This window comes from Macaca thibetana, chromosome 9 (genome assembly GCF_024542745.1).
Source record: "Macaca thibetana thibetana isolate TM-01 chromosome 9, ASM2454274v1, whole genome shotgun sequence".
NCBI lineage: Eukaryota > Metazoa > Chordata > Mammalia > Primates > Cercopithecidae > Macaca > Macaca thibetana.
Genome location: NC_065586.1, coordinates 96,011,796 through 96,029,237, shown reverse-complemented (window position 1 = coordinate 96,029,237; position 17,442 = coordinate 96,011,796). Strand labels below are relative to the sequence as shown.

At 42.4% G+C, this 17,442-nt stretch overlaps 1 protein-coding gene across 1 annotated transcript in view; it reads left to right on the top strand.

The window, feature by feature from the left end:
- The window catches only part of DNMBP (dynamin binding protein), a 121,361-nt gene that overhangs the window by 29,861 nt on the left and 74,058 nt on the right, over window positions 1-17,442 (top strand). The window contains 2 exon segments of the mRNA XM_050805705.1: window positions 7,578-7,732; window positions 10,131-10,253. Coding sequence (XP_050661662.1) covers window positions 7,588-7,732; window positions 10,131-10,253 — 268 coding nt within the window. The 5' untranslated portion in view covers window positions 7,578-7,587.

Genomic DNA, 17,442 nt, shown 5'->3' with positions numbered 1-17,442 from the left:
ACCACTGAGCAATTTACTCAATCTCTTTAGCTGATGAATAGCTAAACCAGAACCCAAATTCAGGCCTGTTCAATTCCCATGCCCACGTTCTTTTTATGGCAAACATCACTTTTCTTAAACCTCATTGGTTCTTCCTTCAACATCCTCTAGACTTCCATTTTTCTGTTTCTCCAACATTTTACTATGAAAATTTTCAAACAGCAAGGTTGAAAGAATTTTACACCCACCACCTAGATTCTAGTATTAACATCTTACTGCACTTACTTTACCACATATTATCTATCCCTTTATTCATTTATCAATTTGTGTTATTTTTTGGAAGCATTTCAAATATATATATATATTTTTTATTTTGATGCACTTCAAAATAAACCACAAACATTTCCCACCAAACTTCGACATATATATCTTAACTAGAGTCCAATATTTTGTTTACAGTTTTTTTTGTTGTTGGTTTTTTTCTTTTTTGAGACAGGGTCTCTGTCACCTAGGCTAAAGTGCAGTGGCGTGATCTTGGCTCACTCCAACCTCTGCCTCCCAGGCTCAGGTGATCCTCCCACCTCAGCCTCCTGAATATCTGGGATTACAGGCGTGTACCACCACACCTGGCTAATTTCTTTGTAGAGGTGAGGTTTTGCCATGTTGCCCACGCTTGTCTTGAACTCCTCAACTCAGGTGCTCTGCCCTCGTCAGGCCTCCCAAAGTGCTGGGATTACAGGTGTGAGCCACCACGCCCAGCCAGCAGTTTTTTGTTTTGTTTTGTTTTTTTAAGTATCTTTTTCCTCTCCCTACTGGCCAAGGAATTACAAATTAAAATACAAGGAATTACAAATTAAGATACAAGGAATTACAAATTAAATACAAGGAATTACAAATTAAATACAAATTAAATACAAATTAAATACAAATTAAATACAATTATACAAATTTAATTACAAATTAAAATACAAAACAAAATACAATACAAATTCCTACTGGCCAAGGAATTACAAATTAAAATACAAGGAATTTTAACAGAATTGCAGCTCTGTTCTCCCCACTAAAATGGCAGTAAACCTGATTAATCTTTCTAAAATGTCAATTTTTATATATAACACAGTTGGATAAGAATTTACACGTCTTCCTATTTTCTATAATTCATACATTCAACAAATATTTATCAAGCCAAATGGCATCAACCAAAGCCCTATGCAAACTAAAAATTTGGCGTGACTGGGTAAATGAATCATTTGATGACCCTTTACCCAACACTCTTAAGTATTTACTCTCTAATCCTGTTGGTGGCAGACAGTAGCATTTAGAGTCTCCTCTATTGTCTTAAGCAATTCAACTCCTATCACCAAGTGTCTGCCCAACTGGGAAAAAAATAAAGCCTGAGCAGTAATCTCAAAAGGAGACACTCATTCAGTCTTACCCATTCATTGCGGGGTGGGGAAAAGACTCAAATCTGCAGTGATTTTTTTTGTGCCTCAAGCATATTTTAACACTTTCTATGGACTAAAGCCTTTGGCAGTTACCTATTAATTCAGCTTTGCTCCAATGATGTGTCCAGGAACCTTCTAGGTGTTGTATGGGAGATAAATTACAGTCCCTGCACCCAAGAAGCTTAGTTTAGTCCCCACCAATTCCCAAAACATGTTCTGAGGACACTAATCTTTGTGCTCCAAAATACAAGAGCTCTACGATCATGATAAATTCCAAGAAGGCTATAGACTATATTTCCTTCTCAGAGTAGCATTAAAAAAAAGGTGGAAAGACAGGCATTCTCTAAAGGTGGAAAGACAGGCATTCACCAGAAAGGGAAGAAGATGGTGTTTTCATAGCAAATTTTTCTGCTGTCCCTGAAATCATGCCATCTAGGCAGTAGTTTCCTCGGTGTTCTCTCAAGCCCATCTGTGTTCTGATTTCCTCTGCAGTTGATTTCCTCTGATTTCAACTTCCATCTGGAGTTGGTGGAACAGCTTATAGAAGCCATTTATGATTGTTTCAAAATATATGCTCAGGCTTCTAAAATGGCTCTGGCATGAATAAGAGTAGCTGCTTTTCATAGTATATACAGGGCAGAGAAAACAGACGAGATTCATCATATTATACATACTTTCGGGTCTCACACATGAATCATGTCATTTAGCGAGGCCGTGACTTCAGTACCCTTCTGGGGTGTGTGCTCCTCAGCGATTACACACTCATTCCAGTGGAGTAGGAGGCCAGTCAGTAAAAGTGTCTATTGAGCCAGATTCTCCTCTGCTTCTGAGTCATTTTCTGGTAGAGTGAAAGGTTCTCTGGGAGAAGCTTTAACTCTTTCAGATTACAAGTGTTACTCCCTTTGTGTAATAGGGTAGTTCTCTAAGTAATCATATGGGGCTTATGCTAATTCTTTACTTGATATTTTAGATAATTAGATATATTTAGTCTGATAGATGAAATTTGAGAAAATGTGGTATAAGGAAAAAAATAGTATCTACATTGGCCCAAGGTTAAGGAATTGTTTTGATAACATATAACCATCTAGATGGCTAAGAAGTTTGCAAGACATTATGTGTTTTTATTAAGAAAAAAAAATACTTAGGACACCACCCATATGTGGAAATCTGACATCTGGCAACTTCAGTCCTCTGGAAGACAGCCAGAAAGTAAGAAAGGGGTCTCAGTGCACATAAAAATAACTGTTGAAAAACCTCTACCATGAACACGTGTCCTTTCCCACCACAGCAGAGTTTGTTAGCCTCACATTTAGAGCTTGTTTACTTTTATTTATCTGGGAACTATATATAATTTTGGTAGTGTGTGTGTGGTCTCCCCTCCATAGCAGATCATAAGCAGCAATGTAGCAAGGGGGTGGAAAAGTTGACATTGAAAGAGAAAGGCCTGAAAGATAGACAGTGCTGATATTGTGTATCACAGCTTAATACAGTAAATGTGTAGTCTTAATAATGAACTTGGACCCATCAGCCAAAGAGTAAATCATGTTCAAGTTCTTCTAATAAAAAAGTCAGGGAAGTCTGGAGTGTGTCTATTTTTAAACAATCAAAGTTAACCAGGTTTTGACATGTTGAAATGGTAAGCTCTGTAGTGTTTATATGTTTGAAATAGCACATTCTCTGGAAATGCTATAGCAGTGACACAAATTTGAGCTTGCAGTTGATTATGGAAATGATGCATTGTAATAATGACTAACATTTATTGAGCAGCTACTATACCAGCCCTGACCTAGGTGCCTTCACACTGTTAGCATACTGGTTAAGGCTCTGAAGACAGACAGATTTGGTTTCCCATTACACCTCTGACTTACTATGTGACCTTGGACAGCTATCATCTCTCTGATCCTGTGTCCCCACCTGCCACATGGGAACCAATAACATATAATAGGGTCCTTGCGAGGACTCAGGGAAGTATGTGGTACAATGCATGTACCTAGGAAGTACTCAATGAATGTTAGGCACTGTTATAACTTTAATAGTCTTGATGATTATTATGAAAGTATGATTATCTCCATTTTTCTGGATGAGGAAACTGAAGCCCAGAGAGTTTAAGTACAATGTCCAAGGTGAAATCGCTAATAAATAGTGGAGCTGGGCTGTGGACCTGGGTTTCTCTGACTCCAGAAGCCTAGTGCTTTACATTCGTATATGCTGCCTCCTCAGCATGTAATTATAATTAGATTTTTTTTTTTGGTAATACTTAGAGAAAATGTGTGAGTAGCATCTGTGGGAAATACCCACTTACCACTTCTCTTTTCCACTGTGGACTCAAGTCATCTTATAGACAAAAAGTCTGTAATAAGTAACACAAAGATAACCTACCTTTGCTTGACAGTAAAAATTAAATACGTAATGTTTGATTGTGTAGCATGATTTATTAACATCTTCTAGGTACTCCATATTAATATACTGAATGATTTATTATATGCCTAATATGTTTATCCACATCAGTGTTTTCTTGGATGTAATTTTTTTTTTTGAGACATAGTTTTGCTCTTGTTGCCCAGGCTGGAGTGCAATAGTGCGATTTTGGCTCACCGTACCTCTGCCTCCTGGGTTCAAGTGATTCTCCTGCCTCAGCCTCCGGAGTAGCTGGGATTACAGGCATATGCCACCACGTCCGGCTAACTTTGTATTTTTAGTAGAGACCGGGTTTCTCCATGTTGGTCAGGCTGGTCTCAAACTCCCAACCTCAGGTGATCCACCTGCATTGGCCTCCCCAAAGTGCTGGGGTTACAGGCGTGAGCCACCGCACCTTGCTGGATTGTAAATTAACAGACGTCAGGTATGGTGGCTTCTGCCTGTAACCCTAGCACTTTGGGAGGTCAAGGTGGGTGGCCCAGGAGTTTGAGACCAGCCTGGGCAACATAGTAAAACCCTGTCTCTACAAAAAAATACAAAAATATTATCTGCGCATGGTTATGCGTACCTGTAGCCATAGGTACCCAGGAGGCTGAGGTGGGAAGATTGCTTGAGCCCGGGATATCAAGGCTGCAGTGAGCCATTGCACTCCGGCCTGGACCTCAGAGTAAGACCCGGTTTCATAAATAAATAAAATTAACAGAGCTACCACCATCTTTTCTTTTTTTGTAATTAGGCACTTCATGCTTTTTGATGTGATGATGGTTTTGTGTGAGATGGAAGTTAGAGTCCTCATTCATCTCTACCAAGACCAAATAAGTACTTGAGCTGATTAAAGAAAAATAGACTTGTACTTGGGAGGCTGAGGCAGGAGGATCACTTGAGCCCGGGAGTTCAAGGCTGCAGTGAGCTATGATTGCACTCCAGCCTGGGCAACAGAGCAAGACCCCATCTCTAAAAAGAAAAGAAAAGAAAAATAGATTTCAGGCCTGGGTACTCTGGTGATCTTCAGCTGTTCTTTTAAGAGACCTAGGGAGAAATGTAGCTGTCATCAAGGCTGATTGTCTACAGGTGGATAGATGTCCACTACTTATGTCCTGTCTTTCTGCTGCTTCAGTACATACTTCGGTTCCCCAGCGACATGCATCAAGGTAGTGGACACATCGTCCTGTTACAGCACAGACACCGTAACAGTACAAGGATTCTCTCCGGGGTTGGGGCACTAACTTCTGTGAACTGAGAGCACATACTTGATCTGGCATAGGATGCTAAATCTTATCTGGAGGTGCCATCTACATAGTCCTTTCTTCCTTTCTTACAGATTTTTACTTTTCTAACTTTTTTAAAAAATAAAATAGAGACGAAGTCTTGCTGTGTTGCCTAGGCTGGTCTTGAACTCCTGACTGCAATTGATCCTCCAGCCTCTGTCTCCCAAAGTGCTAGGATTACAGACATGAGCCATTCAGTAGGTTTTCCCTTTCCTTTTCCTTTTTCCTTCTCTGAGACGGAGTGTTACTTCGTCGCCCAGGCTGGAATGTAATGGCGTGATCTCGGCTCACTGCAACCTCTGCCTCCCTGGTTCAAGTGATTCTCCTGCCTCAGCCTCCCAAGTAGCTGGGATTATAGGCACCCACCACTGCGCCTGACTGATTTTTGTATTGTTAGTAGAGACGGGGTTTCACCATGTTGTCCAGGCTGGTCTCAAAACTCCTCAGGTGATCTGCCCACCTCGGCCTCCCAAAGTGCTGGGATTACAGGTGCGAGCCACCGCGCCAGCCCCCAATAGGTTTTCCATCTAGGCCTTTGAGGCATGGTCCTGCTGCTGTTATTCAGGTTGTGGTACATTTGTTTGCAGATAGTCTCAGTAGGTAGGAACCAGAATGCCCTCAGTTTAAGTCCCGGCCCTGCTGCTCTGAGTGCTGTGATCTTGGACAAACAATGTTTTCTAACTATACTGAGCCTTAGTATCCTAATCTTTAAGATCATTATGGGGAATGCCATATTTAAAATCCCTGCTTTTTAAAGTATTGTATTTTAAAATTACCATGTTGCGGCCGGGCGCGGTGGCTCAAGCCTGTAATCCCAGCACTTTGGGAGGCCGAGACGGGTGGATCACGAGGTCAGGAGATCGAGACCATCCTGGCTAACACAGTGAAACCCCGTCTCTACTAAAAATACAAAAACTTAGCCGGGCGAGGTGGCAGGCGCCTGTAGTCCCAGCTACTCGGGAGGCTGAGGCAGGAGAATGGCGTGAACCCGGGAGGCGGAGCTTGCAGTGAGCTGAGATCCGGCCACTGCACTCCAGCCTGGGCGGTGACAGAGCGAGACCCAGCACTTTGGGAGGCCGAGGCGGGCGGATCTCAAAAAAAAAAAAAAAAAAAAACTAAAAAAATAAAAAAAAAAGCCGGGCGAGGTGGCGGGCGCCTGTAAAATAAAATTAACCCGGGAGGCGGAGCCTGTTGTCTGGTGCTTTCCAAAAAAAAAAAAAAAAAATGTGTTAATTTCCTTACTGTCCTCTTCAGGCATTCTGAAAATCCTACACTTGCTGACTTGAATCTTTTCTATCACTGTGAGGTCTAGGTTTTTTTTTTTTTTTTCGTAATTCCTGAATTCCTTTGAGGGCCAAATGAAAAATATATGAGGAAATTATTATTTTTAAATTAGACCAGGTGTGGTGTCTCATGCCTGGAATCCCAACACTTTGGGAGGCTGAAGCAGGAGGATCACTGAAGCCAGGAGTTCAACATAGCCTAGTGAGATCTCATCTCTACAAAAAAAAAAAAAAAAAAACAGGCCGGGCATGGTGGCTCACGCCTGTAATCCCAGCACTTTGGGAGGCTGAGATGGGCGGATCACTTGAGGCCAGGAGTTTGAGATGAGCCTGGCCAACATGGCAAAACCCCGTCTCTACTAAAAATACAAAAATTTGCTGGGCGTGGTGGTGCATGCCTGTAGTCCCACCTACTTGGGAGGCTGAGCCTCGAGAATCACTTGAACCCAGGAAGCGGAAGTGGCAGTGAGCTGAGATTGTGCCACTGCACTCCAGCGTGGAACATGCAACGAGTTTTCATCTCAAAAAAAAAAAAAAAAAAAAAAGCCAGACACAGTGTTGTGCGCCTGTAGTTCCAGCTACTCAGAAAGCTGAGGTAGGAAGATCACGTGAGCCCAGGAGCTGGAGGCTGCAGTGAGCTATGATCACACCATTGCACTCCAGCCTGAGTGATAGAGCGAGACCTTGTCCCCCCCGCAAAAGAAAAGGAAAAAGAAATGAGAAATAACTTTGATATTTTAAAATATGAGGCCAGGCACAGTGGAGCATGCCTGTAATCCCAGTACTTTGGGAGGCCAAGGTGGGCAGATTGCTTGAGCCCAGGAGTTTGAGACCAGCCTGGGCAACATGGTGAAACCCTGCCTCTAGTAAAAATACAAAAATTAGCTGGACATGGTGGCACATGCCTCTAGCCCAAACTTCTTGGGAAACTGAGCTGGGAGGATCACCTGAGCCCCGGAAGTCGAGGCTGCAGTGAGCCGTGATTGCTCCACTGCACTCCAGCCTGGGCGATGGGAGTGAGACCCTGTCTCAAAAATAAAATAGGAAGTACTAACTTATTTGCTTAGCTTTGGCTTCATTTTAAGAATATTTATATCTTAAGCTTTATCATTCCCAAGAAATAGATCTATATTGCAGTGTCTTAAATATTGATGTTTTCTGTTTCTCTTGATCTTTCTTTCCAGGTTATAAAACATGGAGGCCGGCTCAGTGGTTCGAGCCATTTTTGACTTCTGCCCTAGCGTGTCAGAAGAACTGCCGCTCTTCGTGGGAGATGTTATTGAGGTGCTGGCAGTGGTGGATGAATTTTGGCTTCTAGGAAAGAAGGAGGATGTTACAGGTAAGTAAGAGACTCATAATGGACCACAGGCCCTGACTTCTTTCCATATTAAAAATAAAGGCCAGCACTGCACTCCAGCCTTGGCGACAGAGTGAGATCCTGTCTCCAAAAAAAGAAAGAAAGAAAATTATTCCTAGCTGGGGTCAGTGGCTCATGCCTGTAATCCCAGCGCTTTGGAAGGCTGAGGTGGGTGGATCACCTGAGGTCAGGAGTTCAAGACCAGCCTGGCCAACATGGTGAGATAGTGAGACCCTGTCTGTACTAAAAATACAAAATTTGCCGGCTGTGGTGGTGCATGCCTGTAATCCCAGCTACCCAGGAGGCAAGGCTGGAGAATTGCTTGAACCCAGGAGACAAAGGTTGGAGTGAGCTGAGATTGTGCCATCGCATTCCAGCCTGGGCGACAAGAGCAAAACTCTGTCTCAAATAAATAAATAATAAAAATAAAAATAAAGGCTGGGCACGGTGGCTCATGCCTATAATCCCAGCACTTTGGGAGGCTGAGATGGAAGGATTGCTTGAGACCAGGAGTTTGAAACCAGCCTGGTCAGCATAGCAAGACACCATCTCAATAAATAAATAAATAAATAAATAAATAAATAAGAAAGGACGGGAGGGAGGAAGGGAAGGAAAGAAAGAAAAGAAAGCTAGCTAAGTGGGAAGCCCAAGTCAATAAATTTCAGAATCCTTTTGTGTTTTCTTTCTGTATTCATATGTGGTCTCTACCAGTTAGGGGAAGATTTCTGTTACCATTCCCTCTCTCTGTGTTGCTTCCTTCAAGAGGCTGCACTGCTGGATACCAGCTGCCCCAACCCAGGTTTCTATCCAAGTCTTTCCCTTTCCCCCGCTTTCCCTTCCCAGGTCTTTATCCTTTGTGTTCAGTGCTATTATTCCTCTTCTCAAAATATGTGTTGTTCCTTTCTTCAGAACCCTGTTGTTTACTACTGCTTTTCATAACCAGCTTTATGATTTGTGGAACACAAGGTGCTCTCCACCTTGTTTTCTCTGGCTGTCTTCTTTGAACATTTTCTACCCTTTCTTTCATTCTTCCCTTGATCTTAGGCAAAAGGCTGAGAAGTGATCTTTCTCTCATTTTCTTCAAAGGAGCATGATTCGTCCTGTTCATTCCCTCCTGGATCCATGGCTGGCCCAAATTTATTAAAGTTATCCTTTACCCTCCTACATGCTAGCTACCTCCCACATTCCATGCACCTGGTTAGCTTTCTTCAATTCTGTAAGATACATGTTCACTTCGATTTCTTTCATTAATTAGCCTAGGGAAGGGTGGAAGCTTTTCCCACACCACATGCCTCTGTGTTAATCCAATCCTTAACTTGCATATATTCATATTTATGTAAGTCTGGGTTGGAGTCCTTCGAGCACACTCTGTTGACACTTAATCCACATTTGAGAGATAAATAAATTATTTCCCAGTAGAAATGATATCTCAGCTGAGACAAAAATGATGAGAAGGAGTTAGCAAGGCAAAGATGGTAGGCAGAGAGGATTACTTGTTGAAGGTCCCTGGAGTGTGAGAACACAGGGGACCTAGAGAAGTTTAGTAGGGCGTGAGGTGTGAGTGGTTGAGGGGGAAAGGTGGGCTGGAGAGATGAGCAAAAGCTGGATCATGGGAGACAGAGTATGCCATGGTAAGGAGTGAAGGAAATGGGAAACCCTGAAAGTGCTTTGAACATTACCAGATTTGAATTTTAGAAAACTCACTGCTGCAGACTTAAGAATGATAGAAAGGGACAAAATTGAAGGCAGGGAAGCATTTGGAAGGTTGCTGCAGTAATCCAGGTGAGAGATGGTGATGGCGTGGACCAAGGTGGTGGGTCTGGAGATAAACAGACCCAGAGATAGAAGGTAAAATCAATCAGACTTTCTGATACTTTCCAACTGGCAGGCCCTGTCTTTCTACCACCACCAGTTAAAACCTTATCCACCTTCAGATTCAAATACCATTGTTTTCGTAAAGTTTTTTATGTTCTTCCTGACTTACCTTCTTTGAACTTCCGTGACAATTTGTGTACTTACATTGTGATACCAGATTTCAGGATTGAATTATTATTTGTGTCTGAATTCGACTTTTTGTCTGAACTAGGTTTTCAGATCTTTGAAGACCAGAACTATCTTACTTATGTTTTCCTCTGTGGTGTGCTTTGCATATAGCAGCCCCCAGTAAATGCGTATGGAATTGAATTGCATTCTGTCTGTTAGGCATGCATCTAGTTTTGTGCACTATACTTCTCTCCAACAGATTCTCCAATTATGAGTTTTCACAGAGTTTTCAAGTTAGGGTCTATACATGGACTCAGAAGAAAAGTTTTTGTCCTTATACACAGATGGAAAAAGAAATTTCAGTATTAAAATTTAATATGCTTGCTTTTATTTTCAGGACAGTTCCCCAGCAGTTTTGTGGAAATTGTGACCATTCCCAGTCTAAAAGAGGGAGAGAGGCTGTTTGTGTGCATTTGTGAATTCACATCCCAAGAATTGGATAGTCTTCCCCTCCATCGAGGTAAGCTGCTCATCAAATAGTAGACTATTTGAAATTAGATTTTTGGAGTCTGCCCATTTCAACAACCAGATCCTTTTTGAATTTGTGAAGTGGCTTAACCTCTAGAGAGTCCTCGGCAATACCAAAGTAGCTTGGACATAATGATGCCTTATAGTTTAGTAACATTTTACAATTTCCATAGTATTTTCTCACAAATATATTCTCACTTGATCCTCAGCACAGACCTGGGAGGTAGGAAAGTGGGGATTATTAACTGTATTTTATAAATAATGAGAGCAAAATTCAAAGACTGTTGGCTAAAGGTGAGAAGTCTTGGCCTCAGAATGTGAGCTCATCATATTCTAAGTCCAGGATTATCTTTCCACCGCCCCCATGCTGTAACCACACTTCTGGCTCATGCGCTCTCGCTCTCTCTCTCTCTCTCTCTTTTTTTTGAGGAAGTAGTCTCACTCTGTTGCCTAGGCTAGAGTGCAGTGGTGCGATCTCAGCTCACTACACCCTCTGCCTCCCAGGCTCAAGCAGTCCTCCTACCTCAGCTTCCTGAGTAGCTGGGACCACAGGCACATGCTACCACGCTGGGCTAATTTTTAGTAGTTTTGGTAGAGATGCGGTTTTGCCGTGTTGCCCAGGCTGGTCTCAAACTCCTGGGCTCAAACAATCTGCCTGCCTCAGCCTCCCAAAGTGCTAGAATTACAGGCATGAGTCACTGCGCCTGACCAACTTCAGGCTTTATTTCTCTTTTTTTTCTTTTAAAAACTGATATGGGGCATGGGGGGAGGGAGAAAAAAAAGAAAAAAACTGGATATGGCTTTGCTAACAATATTACCATTTATTAATGCGTAATAGTAGAGCAGGAATTTTGATATGGAAATTAAGAGACAGGTACAAGACATCCCCATTTTACTACTGCCTCATCAGAGCGAGTTTAAAGGGAAGTGATTTAAAACTGATAGTCATACTTAGCCAGGCATGGTGGTATGCACCTATAGTCCTAGCAACTCAGGAGGCTGCAGCAAGAGGATCGCTTGAGCCCAGGAGTTGGAAGCTTCAGTGAGCTATGATCACATCACTGCACTCCAGCCTGGGTGACAGTGAGACCCTGTCTCAAAAAACAAAAATAAATAAATAAATACACATTAAAACAGGTAGTCGTAGCTGTCTCTCCGTGATTTTCCAAGTATTTCTCCCTTCTTGCACTCTGATGAGATGAATGAACTATAAACTATAAACCATTTCAGCAAGTGTCCTTAAGTCCATTCTGCATAAACAGAGAAACCAGTAGTGTTCCATAGACAGAAGCTTCTGATCAATCCAATTTTGTGATGACTCAGTCATCAAAACAGTAGAAGTTATTAGGTGTGTTATTAATATGACTTGCTCTTTGGCATATGGCACAAAAGGGACAGGTTTGACTTCTTAAATCATGTACACACACCCCCCGCCCCAGAAAAACCTAGCAAACTTCTGTAACCCTTAGTGATAAGAATGGAATAATGAATTTTGACCTTAATCCTCAAAATCTATTTTGAGAATTTCTTTATTTTTAAATTTTGTTTTATTTTGTTTGTTTGTTTATTTGTTTTTTGAGACAGAGTCTCATTCTGTCGAGGCTGAAGTGCAGTAGTGCGATCTCGGCTCACTGCAACCGCTGCCTCCCAGGTTCAAGCGATTCTCGTGCCTCAGCCTCCTGAGTAGCTGGGACTACAGGCGCCTGCCACCACACCCGGCTAATTTTTGTAGTTTGAGCAGAGATGGGATTTCACCATATTCGTCAGGCTGGTCTCGAACTCCTGATCTTGTGATCTGCCCACCTCGGCCTCCCAAAGTACTGGGATTATTTATTTTTTATTACACAAATTTCGTTTTATTTTTTTAAAACACAGGGTCTCAACAGTGTTGCCCAGGCTGGTCTGAAACTCCTAGCCTCAAGTGATGCTACCACTTCAGTCTCCTGAGTAGCTGGGATTACAGACCTTACTTAACTTTAAGAAGTATCATAAGGATTAATAAGAAGCTGGGTACAGTGACTCATGGCTGTAATCCTAGCACTTTGGGAGGCCAAAGGCAAGAGTATCCCTTGAGCCCAGGAGTTTGAGATCAGCCTGGGGAACGTGGCAGGACCTTGTCTTTATAAAAAAATTAAAAAATTTAAATTAGCCAGGCATGGTGGTGCATACCAGGGATGCATGCCCGTGGTCCCAGCTACTCAGGAGACTGAGGCAGGAGCCTGAGCCCAGGAGGTTGAGGCTGCAGTGAGCTGTGTTTACGCCACTACCCTCCAGCTTGGGCAACAGAGCAAGACCTTGTTTCAAAAAAAGAAAGGATTAATAAGAGAAAACGCCACCATGCTCTGTTGTTTTGAGGGTTTCTTGCACTTCACTTTATACTCAGTATCTACCTCAGTTCTGTATACTTTCTTGCTAATCAGTGTTGGGAAGGTAGACAGAAATAGATTAACAGATTATAGCAGGTACCCTATCTGTCCTTACTCATAGCTCAGCCAGTGGAGTCTGTAGTCCATATCTGATGGAATGGAGAAAGGACAAGAGTGCAGTGGCTTCCGCTGAGCTGTTCAGAGGGTGTGGGTAGCGTGGACCTTTCTTAGGAAGCATGGCCATCCGAGAGATTCTCAGAAAGAACCTGGCATCATGAGTCACCTGTCCGAAGACTGACTCAAGTTCAGGCCAGGACCTGGAATCTGTAGATTTTATCTTGACTACCTTTTAACCAATTAAGCCTATTAAGCTTAAAGATGTAAGTGAAATCCAAAGAAAGAGGATGCAGGGCAGGGGGATACATTGGGAAAGAGAGACCAGCACCAGATGTACTAATTATCCATGATTTTATCTTGTTCTCCTCCCTGTGATAATCTACTGCCAGTAAACACACTGACCGGTCAGCTTTCCTTCTATGCCTTTCACGTCTTTTTTAGCTCCGTCTTTTAATTTGGAAACACAAACCTTTGAGGATGGAGAAGTTAGTTATACCTATGCAATTTGTCTTTTTCTGGGAAACTTAGCTTGTGACACAAATTATTTTAATTTCTCTTTTCTATACATGACAAGTCACATCAACAGGTATTAATTTTACTGGTGGGAAACAAAATCACTAAAAAATGAAAGTATTGTTTTATGCCAGGTACAGTTTATCAGACTTGCATCTAGGCTTCCTGTTTTTCAAGTCTAGTGTTTGGGATGGCGCTTCAACTTCCTAGACTGAAAATCACTTTTTCCATTAGATCAGTGTGTCTGTAAATGAAATGTTGATGATGGAATATGTCAGGAGGGGATTTGGAAACCCTTAAGAGTATATGGAGCCAGGCATGGTAGCTCATGCCTGTAATCCCAGCACTTTGGGAGGCCTAGGCGGGTGGATCACCTGAGGTCAGGAGTTCGAGACCAGCTTGGCCAACATTATAGAACCCTCATCTCTACTAATAATACAAAATTAGCTGGGTATGATGTTGCATACCTGTAATCCCAGCTTCTTGGGAGGCTGAGGCAGAAGAATTTCTTGAACGCGGGAGGTGGAGGTTGCAGAGAGCCAAGATTGCGCCAGTGCAGTCCAGCCTGGGCAACAAGAGTGATACTCCTTCTCAAAAAGAAAAAGTATGTGGGATAATGTTTGAGATCTGTTGTGTTTTACCACATGCCTTTTTAGTTCGTTGTTGTTTACTTACCTTTAAGAAGTATCATTAGGATTAATAAGAGAAAAAATATGTATGTAATTTATAGATGTCTATATGTATTTAGAGCAGGCAGTATAGCTTAGGGGATAAGAATTCTGACAGGCCTAAGTTTAAATCCAAGTCCACCACTTAATAGCTGTGACCTTGGACTAGTTACTTAAGTCTCTCAGCCTCAGTTTTCTTATCTACAAAATGAGGATAATAATATAATACCTACATCAGGGTGATTGTGAGGATTAGATGAGGTTGTACATGGAAAGCATATGGCAGTAGGTAAGCACTCAGTAAATGCTAGCTTTCTTATTAGTCTTAACCTGGGCACCTGGGCTTCGTTGATGTGCTTTGGGTATCTTGTTTCTGGGATAATTCTGTGAAGTTTTGTGTGTCTTTTCCCAGAGAGATTCTATGTGAAATCAGAACCACTAATCTTTGTTCCAGCAGGTGTCACCCTTCTTCCTTTTCCTGAAGCTATGTAATTGTTTTGGACTATTGCTAGTGTTTTGAGTTTATATATATATATATATATATTTTTTTTTTTTTTTTTTTTTTTTTCTTGAGACAGAGTCTCACTCTGTCGCCCAGGCAGGAGCGCAGTGGTGCAATTTCTGCTCACTGCCACTTCTACCTCCTTGGTTCAAGTGATATTCATGCCTTAGCCTCCCGAGTAGCTGGGATTACAGGCATGTGCCACCACCCCCAACTAATTTTTGTATTTTTAGTAGAGACTGGGTTTCACCATTTTGGCCAAGCTGGTCTCGAACTCCTGACTTCAAGCGATCTGCCTGCCTCGACCTCCCAAAGTGCTGGGATTACAGGCATGAGCCACCACGCTGCCTCGACCTCCCAAAGTGCTGGAGTTTTATTTATTTATTTATTTATTTATTTATTTATTTTTTTGAGGCGATTACAGGCATGACCCACCACGCCTGACCTCGAGTTATATTTAAACTGAGAAACAAGTCTGTCTCTTAGAAGAAGAATTAAAACAGGTGGCCAGTGCCCCTGACTACCCTAAAAAAAAAAAACAGAGAGGAGAAAAGAAAGGTGGGGGGCAGAGGGGAGCAAAGAACAAAAGCAGTTAAGAGATTAGTACAAGGAGGATGGGCGCAGTGGCTCACGCCTGTAATCCCAGCACTTTGGGAGGCTGAGGCGGGTGGATCACGAGGTCAGGAGTTTGAGATCAGCCTGGCCAAGATAGTGAAACCCCATCTCCACCAGCGCGGTGGCAGGCACCTGTAATCCCAGCTACTCAGGAGGCTGAGGCAGGAGAATCACTGAAACCCAGGAAGCAGAAGTTGCAGCAAGCTGAGATCGCACCACTGCACTCCAGCCTGGGCGACAGAGCAAGACTCTGTCTCAAAAAAAAAAAAAAAAAAAGAGACTAGGACAAGGAAAAGACAGAAAAAGAGAAGAGAAAAAAGTTAGTGCATATTATGACAAGTGATAGAATATCACTAATAATTGCCTCACATAACACAGAATGCTCATCCCTTGGCCATAACCTCATGTTTCTAGATCACCTGCCCCCTCAAACAAAAGGCCAATAGAAAATAAATTGACCAGTGGTATTTATCAGTCAAAGCACATGTGTTGTAAATTTGTGATGCCATGAATGTGAGCTCTCAGGAAGGAAGTTCTGACATGGCTCGTATGGAAACCTGAGTAAAATACTGTATGTGGTCAGGCTGCATAAAGCACGCAGTTCCCCTGGCATTTAGAGAGAGTCCCAAAAGGAGTTCGTGAGGAACCTAGGACTGCAGTCAGACTGCTCATATCCGATTCTAAGAAGACCTGCATTCCTTCTTATCATTTTATTCCTAATGCATTTCCTGTCCAAATAAAAAAATCCAACCAGAAGCAACAAGCAGTGTGGCTGGGATTAATTGTGCATGAGTTGAAGGCTCAGGCTGACCCTAAGGGTCACCACACTTCCTATTTTTCTTTTCTCAAAATCTGGTCTTGCTGTTCCAGGACTTCCTCATATTGGTATTTCAGAAGTCTGGGAATGACCACTAGTTATTTTGGAGACACTGATCTAATGGAAAAAGTGATCAGTTCCTAAGGAATCACCTAGGATCCCAGGGGAATAGCTTGTATGACTCTTTCTGATGAAAAACAGAGACTTATGCATCAGTAACAGGGCTATAGAATAGCGGCATTGAGGCAGAATATGGTGACTCACACCTTTAATCTCAGCAGTTTAGGAGGCCTAGGTGGGAGGATCACTTGAGCCCAGGAGTTTGAGGCCAGCTTGGACAACAAAAAGGCCATCTCCACAATTAAAAAAAAAAAAAAAAATTAGCTGGGCACAGTGGCAGATGCCTGTAGTCCCAGCTACTCAGGAGGCTGAGGCAGGAGGATTGCTTGAGCCTGGGAAGTTGAGGCTACACTGTGCAGTGATTGAGCCACTGCCTTCCAGCCTGGGTAACAGACTGAGACCCTGCCTTAAAAAATAATAAAATGAATTTTAAAATAAAAAGGGCATTGAACAAAATAATTTCTACAGTACTTTCCAGGTTCTAAATTGTGTATGTTTTTGAAGATTCACCTTTACTATGTAGAAATAACCAATAAAATAGCAGTCCATCAGGTAATAAAGCTTATCAAAACAGTTACCTTGCTGAAAATAGACAGGAAAACAAGCCTTATTATATGGGTTCCTGGGGTCTGGCAAAACCAGGAAAATATCATAATTCTACAGCTTTAAGAAAGCCAGTTCATTTCAAAGCCAGCAGAGTGGGAGTTATGGCACGCTTTTATTCTTCCCCTTCACGAAGAGGCCCATTGTGTCTGAACAGCAGTCAATCACCAGTCATTCCCTCTGGTCCCTGGGGCCCTGGGGCCAGAGGGGGGAAAATTACTTGCGGGTTTTTTTTTTTTTTTTTTTTGAGACGTCTTCTCTTCTCGCTCTGTCGCCCAGGCAGGAGTGCAGTGGCGTGATCTCGGCTTACTGCAAGCTCCGCCTCCCGGGTTCACACCATTCTCCTGTCTCAACCTCCCCAGTAGCTGGGACTACAGGCGCCTGCCAGGACGCCTGGCTAATGTTTCGTAATTTTAGTAGAGACTGGGTTTCACCGTGTTAGCCAGGATGGTCTCGATCTCGTGACCTTGTGATCCCCCTGCCTCGGCATCCGAAAGTGTTGGGATTACAGGTGTGAGCCACCGCGCCCAGCCTTGTGATTTTTTAGGACCCCAACTTCTGACCAAGGGATAGGGAATCATAAGTTAAAGGAATGTAGAAATACAGATCAAGACCCTATTTTTTGGGAACATTGAAACAAAATAATATCAAATTTGTGAAAATATGTTGGGCACCTGTCTCTCAGTCTAAAATCTTATGTTAGGTGCTGTATAGTATATGAAAATACAAGTATCAGAATTCATGATGTAGACAATAATTTCTTTTCTAGGCTATAGACAGCCAAGATGAATGTGAGCTTCTAAGGTTTTTTAGAGAAGCAAGCCAAGGTTTCAGATGGAGAGACAGTGTAACATGAGTAA